The sequence below is a fragment of the Barbatula barbatula genome, assembly GCF_947034865.1.
Source record: "Barbatula barbatula genome assembly, chromosome: 3".
In the NCBI taxonomy this organism is placed as follows: domain Eukaryota; kingdom Metazoa; phylum Chordata; class Actinopteri; order Cypriniformes; family Nemacheilidae; genus Barbatula; species Barbatula barbatula.
Genome location: NC_136764.1, coordinates 2,242,606 through 2,252,163, shown reverse-complemented (window position 1 = coordinate 2,252,163; position 9,558 = coordinate 2,242,606). Strand labels below are relative to the sequence as shown.

Genomic DNA, 9,558 nt, shown 5'->3' with positions numbered 1-9,558 from the left:
CGGAGGAGAGAGGAGCGCGATCTTGAAATGCATTTCCAAAACCACATTGAATTTCGCTAAACCCAACGGTATAGCAAATGCAATCCCAAATATTTACACCCCTTAATGTTAATGTATAAAGGGGAAAACATTTAAATGATCATTTTAATCTTAAACGTTTATAATAAACAGAATCGTGTCAAACTGTGAGCAAGTAACACATCTTATATCTTTTTTCTTACAGCTCTGTGTCACAGTTTGGTCCGCTTTTGCACCCTGAGTTTATGGGTTTATGGGTTTATGGGTTTCTGTAAGTATTGACCATGTATATATAATACAACTTTTATTCAAATTTGTTTTTGTTACTACTGACTTTTTAGTAACACTTATAATAAGGTTCTATTTGTTAACATATGATGTTAATGCATTTTAACATGCCAATGGGAAAGGAAAATAATCTTGAATTAAGGTTCACCTTTTTCTTAGTCACTCAATTCAAATGTTCTTACCCCATTGGCAGATTTTTTTGCTTGTTTTAAGCACAAATATACTGAAATGTCTTTTCTTTTACTAAAAACAGGACTTATTTTCTAAGGTCATTTTGCTCATCAAGAAAATGCATCTTGATTCAAGAATTTGTAGACAATTTTACTGGAAAACAAGAAAAAAGAATAAACATTTTACATTTTACAAGCAAATCGTTAACAGTGTATTTTTATTATAAATATTCCTTTATTATGCAAGGTTCTGTCAATACATTAAACATTATTAGTTAAATCATTAGACACAAGTCAATAGTCAATATGAGAATGAAGAGATGAGTCCTCATGTATATTCTTCCCTGTCTGGATTCTGACATCGCCACACATCTATAAGACCCTTAAACATACATGATCCAGTTCACTAGAAGGGTCTGGGCTAGTTTTAGGAGGCCATCTATCAATGGTTTCATTCAACACACTAGTGAAATCTCCTCCCCACATAACTTTGGCTGAAGGATCGGAAAATAAATGCTGGAGACTCAATATTTGAAAAAAGTAAATCGTTGTTCACTTTGTTGTTGGGGGCATAACAGTGTATTAATAAATTGTTTTCGTCATTCTGATCTAACACGAGTAATATCCATCTACCGCAATCCTCTGTTTCCTAGTTTAATATTTTCTGATCGGATCACTGGTTGATTTTCTCAGAGAGAATTCGGATGATATTCTCCTGCACATCACTCAGAGAAAGTTCACTTCGTTTGGCAGAGGTGTGTCAACATCATTCTTTTGCTTTTTGGGAGGCTGATTTATACTCGGTGTGCTTGAGCAAGAATCACAACTTCCTGAGTTTTGTACTTTACATGCATACGAGTGAGTATCAGTAAAACTTCTCTTCTCTTTTATAGTTTTGATCTCCATCTCTGCGTCAAGATCTACAGACATTTTCTGAATTGTGCAGTGAAACTGATGATGGATCAATTGTTGCGCTACTCGAACTTCAATATTGAATCTAAATCGACCACAATAAACAACATAACGATAGTAGCTAGAAACTTAATGGTATTTGTGTTTTCATTTGTACTGTGTTTTACCTGATTTGTGTTTTTTCCCTGTAAAGCTGATTTGGAACATTGGAAATTGTGAATAGCGCTATATAAATAAAATTGAATTGAACTTGTGAGAATTACCTGATTTGTTTCTCAGCTTACAAAACCACGTGTCACGGCGCCATCTTGGAGACACCCCCCCCCCCAGTCTCAGAATCAACTCGTCATTAGTGATCAAACATATGTGTGTAAGACATCATTTGACAGTGTAAAGTGTTTAAACTTTTATTTGTGTACAATTACATTGACAACAAAAGTGCATTTATAAAATAAAGAAAATATACAGGGTGCGCTCTCAGCCATCACTGTCTGTAATATATTCCTGAAAAAACATCTCAATATAAAGACTAAAACTCAGTGAATACATCACAGAAACACTCAGATCTGTATACTGTGCTCGGCTATAGATCATTCCACACCACCAATAAAGTGTTTTTTGTTATGCGTGGGCTTTGTTAGTATTCATATTTATTTACATTATTGATCAATACTTTGCACATTATATGTTAACAGTTATTTACGGTTTTCTTTCAGGAAAGTTTCTGCATCACTGAATCTCTGAGCTTATTAAATCAGTTCATGTTAAAGACAGAACACATGACAGACATATGATGTGTAACTGTGTGCTCATGTTGATCATAGTCTGAACCATTTGATAAAGAAATGACCAATAAAACATATGAAGTTTGATCACATTCTTTGTTCTAGTTGCTTCAGAATATTTCACCTTGATGTCCATTATAGGTGTTTGGTGTTAATCTCTCCAGGTGTCAAACACATCAATATTCATCATCACTTACACTCCCTCACATGTGGAAAAAGTCATTATATTGTTTTATGTCAACAATCATTTAAGAATCAATTTGTCTGATGCCTAAAACTATTATTTTATATAAGTATTTTATTTTAAGTTTATTCTTTATTAAATGAACTTTAAAGCAGTAAATGTAGGTGTCCATTGACCATGTAATAATGTATTGTGACCAGACACACGTCAGACTTTATGAGCTCAGAGATACAGGATGATACAGAATATGAGATCAGAATGTTATACAAATGGAAATAATGATAAATAAGACACTTTTTAGCGCTTCACAGCCGTCAGCGGTGATGTCACAGTCTTCAGAGAGAAAAAGGCTCAGATGATCTTTACTGAATGAAGGGAATCCTTTCACTCTTCATGTGATTGTTACAGTCGAGGCTCAATACTGTAAAACATTGAGGAGAAACATCAGATATGATATTAATATTCACTCATCTCAGTCATTATCAACATCATGTCACAATGACTTTATACTTACAAATCATATTAAATTAATCTGAGAGAGAGAACACAATACAAGAAGTGCAACCACACCAACATTAACACAAGTGTGAGTACAAAACATTTCTGTCACTTGTCCACTGTCAATAAATCTACTTAAAAATGTCTCGCAAACAAATAGATATTTTTGTATATACTGATAAGACTAGTCCTAAAATTTGTTGACTGGATACTTAAAGGAACAGTTCACTCAAAAATGAAAAGACTACTATGGGAGTCAATGGTGACCCACAACGGCTGAGTTACAAACTCTCGTGTTTATTTGTGTTCAGCACAACAAAGAAATGTATTCAGGTTTATAACAACTGGTCCCCAAAAAACACAATTATTTAATCATTTACACCTTGTGTCATTCCAAACCTGTAGGACTTTCTTCTCACAAAAGATATTTTGATAAAACATTTGTCCTCATTGTCTTGTCATTGGTTTTGTATCCATACAATAGAAGTTTATGGCTACGAACAGTTTTCTGTGTATTGCAGAAGAAAGTAAGGTTGGGTGGACTTTATTTTCTTAGTTTCTTAATATAAAGCATCTAAAACCAAATAAAGTGTTTTTCATCTATTGCACAAGAGCAACAACAACTAAAATAAATTTTAATAATTTGTCAAGGTTTGTTTGTGGCCAATGACTTTAGAACAACGTCAATATATTTATTAGCCCACTGTGGTAATAGTTTATAGAAATAAAATGATTTAAGAAATAGTAAATAACTCACAGTAGTGTCTGTAGTTGACAGTGTGGATCCTTCAGTAGATCAGAGAGCAGCTTCACTCCTGAATCTTCTGGATTATTACAGTTCAGATCCAGTTGTGTCAGATGTGAGGGGTTTGATCTCAGAGCTGAAGTCAGAGCAACAAAACCTTCAGATCCAATACTGCAACCAGACAGACTGAAGAGAGAAGAAAATAAATGAAATAATGACAATAACATTTAGATAATAACCAGGAGGATATATTATTTATTATTAATCAATGTATCTATTTATGTCCCTTTTTACAAGATAGGGTTAGGGTTATATCTCATCAAGACCAGATGATTCCTCCCAGCTATCCAACTGGCAGAGTGCATTGAAGATATAAAACATTGGATGACCTGTAATTTCCTTTTAAATTCTAATAAAACAGAAATATTACTTATCGGACCAAAGACACGCAAACCGAATATTTCTGATTATAAACTGCAAGTTGAAGGATGTACTGTTACTCCAACTAATACTGTAAAAGATCTAGACGTTATATTAGACAGCAACCTGTCATTTCAAATCACATCTCAAATGTCACAAAAACAGCCTTTTTCCACCTTAGAAATGTTGCCAAATTATGAAATATTCTGTGTGTTGCTGACGCGGAGAAGCTTATTCATGCATTTATGACCTCAAGACTTGACTACTGTAATGCGCTACTTAGTGTTCGTCCTGCATCATCAATAAACAAACTACATTTAGTTCAGAACGCAGCTGTCAGAGTTCTGACCAGATCCAGAAAATATCATCACATAACCCCAATGTTATCAACCCTTCACTGGCTACCCATTAAGTATCGTATTGACTTTAAAGTTCTTTTAATCACTTATAAAGCCTTAAAGGGTTTAGCCCCTACCTACCTAACAGAGCTTCTATCACAATACAACCCATCACGCTCTCTAAGATTTAGCACCTAAACTCTGGAATAGCCTTCCTGATAATTATATTTTTTTATTCTTAACTGGTTACTTTTATTTTTCTTATTTCTTAACTGTTTTATCAAATGGATATTTTTAATTTTTTCTATGTAAAGCACTTTGAATTGCCATTGTGTATGAAATGTGGTATACAAATAAACTTGCCTTGCCTTGATACTATAAGAGGATCAGACACACTCGCCCAATTTAAATCTAGATTAAAGATGCATCTTTACAGCCAAGCATTCACTTAATGCAAAATATGTTAAATAAACCACCGGGAGATGCTGACATTAGATATTATTTACTAGGTGTTTATATAACAATTCAAACTAATCATGTTCTGCGTTTTACCCTTTTTTGTGTTTTTCGTTTTTCCCTGTAAAGCTGCTTTGGAACAATGCAAATTGTGAAAAGTGCTATATAAATAAAATTTAATTTAATTTACATAATACATACACATGTTTAACTTTATTGCTTTAAGGATTTTCTTACTTTAATGTCTTCAGTTTACAGTTTGTATTCTTCAGTCCATCAGAGAGCAGCTTCACTCCTGAATCCTTCAGATTATTGAGACTCAGGTTCAGTTCTGTCAGACTTGAGGAGTTTGATCTGAGAACTGACGCCAGTGATGAACAACTTTTCTCTGTCAGATTACAGAGACTCAGACTGAAAGAGAAATAACAAGATAACAGTGAGTCACAATGTTATTAAGACACTTATGACTGTTTTCTGACTGCATGATGGATCTTTCTGATGTGAATAACGCTGCACTTGCCACAGAGATGAATAACAGTCAAAGCATTAACAGATGGATCTTTAATGATCACTTCTGATCTCATTTCTATGTTTCAGGATATCGTATGAAGCATCAAGGTGTCTGGAACGTGTTGAGGGAACAAGGACAGAGAACCCAAGTGCAGACAGCGGGGTCAGAGGTCAACCCTTTCTGATCCGCGTGCGCTGCTTCTCTCCACCAAAGACACGCCGCATGAAGAGCAGCAGACACGTGTTCATGTTAACAACAGTAGTGCAGACACACAGAGCAGGGGCCTGTACCATGAATGTAGCTGAATAAACTCAGGGTAATTGGATTAGTTTTGGGTTGACAAAACCAAACCAACGTGATCAAGCTTTGTTGGTACCATGAAGCAGCTCATGGAGTTTCTTTGTCAACTCTAGTTAACGCGCGCGTGCACATGAACGAGTGACGTCAGCATGACTAAACCAATCGCATTATAAATGAATAAAGCGATTTCCACAATATGAACACAAAAATGAATTTCAGCCATGGACTGATATGTTTCTGCTGTCTACGCAAGAGAGAAGTGTTTCAGAAACACTGCTGATTGTGTTAATGCGCAAGTTAAACGACTATATAGTACACACATTTACTGTAGTGCTGTAGGGCAAACAGGATCCGCGGGGTCCTCGGTGGAACTACAAGGGGTCCGTGTCCTTGCGGGCAACTTTTTTTATGTAAGGCATGCGTACAGAAATATTACAACAAATGTTCATTGAAGCTCCTGCATATTGCAATTTTAACCCTCGTGCGGACAAAAAACATCCATTCAGGCAGCAGAAGCAAGAAAGTTAACCTTACATCTGCTTCATCATTTCCCTTCCGAATACACATGAGAGGAGTCGCGTGCAAATAAAGTTCATTCTCATGTATTTCTGAAGTTCTGTACTAATTTGTTAAAGCTCTAAACGGCTAATTTCACAGGCAAATGACACGCACCGCTTCTGCATTGTAAACTCTTACATCTTACGTGTTTAAAATCAATGAAACATGCACCGTGTTCTGATGGTTCATGTCAAACAAGTTGCCCCAAAAATAACGCGGACTGGTTGCATGTTGGTCTCCTTTTAGTCTGATATGATGCTCTGCAGAAAAAAACTATTTAATTTGTTTGCAGAAAGACAACGGAGCTCAGAATTATAAAATAGCGGTGTGTTCTGCAACACAGAGAAGCGGAAGAAAATATAAGAATTACACTTAATAAAACAACAGAATGCATAAGCCTCTACCTTTAATACACTAGTCTTTGCGCCATTAACCAGGGTCAGTCATTTCATTGAAGCCTTAATAAAAACTTCGGTTCAGGACACGGAAATTGTCCAGCACAGTAAAATGACAATGTATGATGCTGCAAATCCCTTAAAATAATAAAACCGTCTTTATCAATAATCAAAATGATACACAGAAAAGTATGTATGTGTAGTGTATGGATCATTGAGAGGAATACCATAAACCTAAAATACACATAAATTGTTTGTATTTGCGATCGTTAAGTGTACTATTTAGATATAGTTTAATAAACAACCATATATTCATCTGTGATGGGTTTCTGTGATCAATGCTCACAACGCAAAGTCAATTCAACCGTGTTAGATCCAGGCTACCTCTGCCCCAGCCTCTGTTTAGTGAAGTAACGTAACTTATGGCCATGAGATAACGTAAAGTGTATTAATAATTGATGCATTCGCTGGACGAATGAATACCAATATTGTTATACTGTACATTACTAATCAGAGACTGTAAAATATGTATATTTAATAATGATTATTATACATGTTGTACATTGAGCTAAACTAATTCCTTGACTGTACTGATGTTTAAATAACTCATTAATTTGATCTAGACAGATCTGGTGAAGAATTTATTTGGTGAGCTAAGCTCGTCATTATTTTAACATGCAGCTAAAACCGCTACATATGTGCCACAATAACATGCATAACAGTGCTAATGTAGTGTAATGTAACAGTGCTGTCAATGTATGGGTTTGTCTGTGTCTTACTGTAGCTGTTTAGTTTAGTGGACAAAGAAAAATTTCTTAATACAGTGAAACTGAAAGTGTTCCTAGATGTTCTGCACCACAGACAAGAATGTAAAAAATGCAATGCAAATACACGTGATACAATAAAAGTGGAATATAAGTAAGTAAATTTAATTTCATGTGAGTAAGGGAAAGCCAGCAAATTTGTAAAATCAGATTTTACCTATATAGTATCCAAAATGTTATTTTATATTTGTAATATATATTTATATATGGTTATATTAGTATTAGTATTTTATTAAACAGTATAAAAAATAACTAGACATTCTAACACGCACTGTGAGTCAGTTACGTCATCTATATGTTTCTTTGCTCACAGCTGATTGGTCAAACTTCAGTCTGAGATCTTGAATCCAGAACATAGCCTGCCCCGGAGCAGGTTAGCCGTGCAGCGTAAGACACCATGGCGACGAACACCGATTAAAGCCAAGCTACTTTTATGGTACCTAAAACCCAGGGTTGGCACAAACATAGCTGGCTAGCCACCTAAACCAGCCTCATGGTACAGGCCCCTGGTCAATAGACTCACAACAATAAACAAAATACAGCAACTTTAAAGGATTTCTATCTGTCAGTCTGTTTACTGTTTGATAAAAGTCTTCAACCTTTCCACCAGATTTATGATATTTTATGAACCACAACCTTTTTATCTATATTGAGCATTAGCATTATTGATCAGCATGTAAACATTTGTGACCCTGTGAAAACCCAAACTAAAGTCTCAAAATCTAACTTATTATAACAAGCATCAAATATTAATTTCACTGAGATTTCAATCTTTAAAATGACATTATTCAGTCAATATTGAAGATATTGTTGTTATATTTTCACAGAATATTCTGTAGGATGATTTTATGTAGAAAACAGTGAAAATACTTTTTTCACAAGCAGCGTCACATTTAGTAATGAACAAGGATCTAATAGTGAAATGATTTAAAGACGTCTTCATGAACTCATTATACACTTTGAAAGAAACATCGCATCTCTCGAAAATGGTAAAACCCGGAAGTGACATGTACCATAAGGCATCATGGGAATGCCAAAAAATAAACGCAAACCCTTTAATAAAAGAATTGATTGTACAAAATGAGCGATAATGTTCTGTATGTCCAATAACCATCATAAAATTGTTGAAATATAAAAATAAACAAGTTAAACTTATCAATAAATAAACAAAGTAAACAGCATGGACGCACAAAGGCGCCACCCAGTGGACGTAAAAATCAAGTCCCAGTGTCAACGGACACACTCCCACCATCACACAAAGTGTGATTCTCAATCTAAGTTATGGAGGAATACTCAAGTAATCGAACATGAATTAAATAAACATTCAAAAGGTATTTTTATACAAGAACCATATACAAATTGACCAAATCTTACTAAACTTAACCCACTATTCAGCTTCAAGTAATAACACTGTTTTGTGTATAGGTCTTTCTAGATAGACTGGCTTGCTCGTGCGTGCACCCTTGCTATCTAGCGTTGTGTTGCTGACAAGAAGTTTGAGTTTTCTAACCCTGCCATCACTTCCAGGGAAGACTTCTAACACTTTGGCTAGCTTCCACTGATTTCGAGGGGCGGAATCATCTTGGAGCAAAACAATATCATTTGCCTTGGCATTTCTTCTGCTCTTATGCCATTTAGACCTCTGTTGCAGAGTTAAGAGATACTCCTTCCTCCACCTAGACCAAAACTCATCCGCAAGGAACTGAATTCTCTTCCATCTCTTTCGAAGATAGATATCCTGTCTTACAAATTCTCCTGGAGGTGGTGCAATGATGCTGGATTTCATTGTTAGTATGTGATTAGACGTCAAAGGTTCTGGTCCCATGGGATCATGGATGTTAAAGGTTGGGGTCAGGTTGACTATTAATGATTGCCATTACCTCATACATGAACGTTCTTAAGGAAGAGGTATCCAATCTTGTGGCATGCTGATCTAGAATAGCTGTCAGCAAACTCCTCGCAGTCCGAATCTGTCGTGAGACCTTTCACATTTGTCAACGGGGCGATTTTAGGGTCAGAGCTTTAGGGTTAGAGTATTCACCCAATGAGTCCCACTGCCACCACCCACCCGCTTTTCACACAAAAACAAAAAATGTGTCTATTGAAAAATAACTTAATCATTTTAACATTGATTCAACTAACTCCAAAATGCAGAT

At 35.4% G+C, this 9,558-nt stretch overlaps 1 protein-coding gene across 1 annotated transcript in view; it reads right to left on the bottom strand.

Moving 5' to 3' along the window:
- Positions 1 to 1,772: 1,772 nt before the first annotated feature.
- LOC306891699 (NLR family CARD domain-containing protein 3-like) overlaps positions 1,773 to 9,558 on the bottom strand; it is a 47,577-nt gene continuing 39,791 nt past the window's right edge. Inside the window, exons 11-13 of the mRNA XM_079452173.1 lie at positions 5,052 to 5,225; positions 3,613 to 3,786; positions 1,773 to 2,778 (exon numbers count right to left, since the gene is read on the bottom strand). Coding sequence (XP_079308299.1) covers positions 2,760 to 2,778; positions 3,613 to 3,786; positions 5,052 to 5,225 — 367 coding nt within the window. The 3' untranslated portion in view covers positions 1,773 to 2,759. The remainder of the gene's footprint in view (positions 2,779 to 3,612; positions 3,787 to 5,051; positions 5,226 to 9,558) is intronic.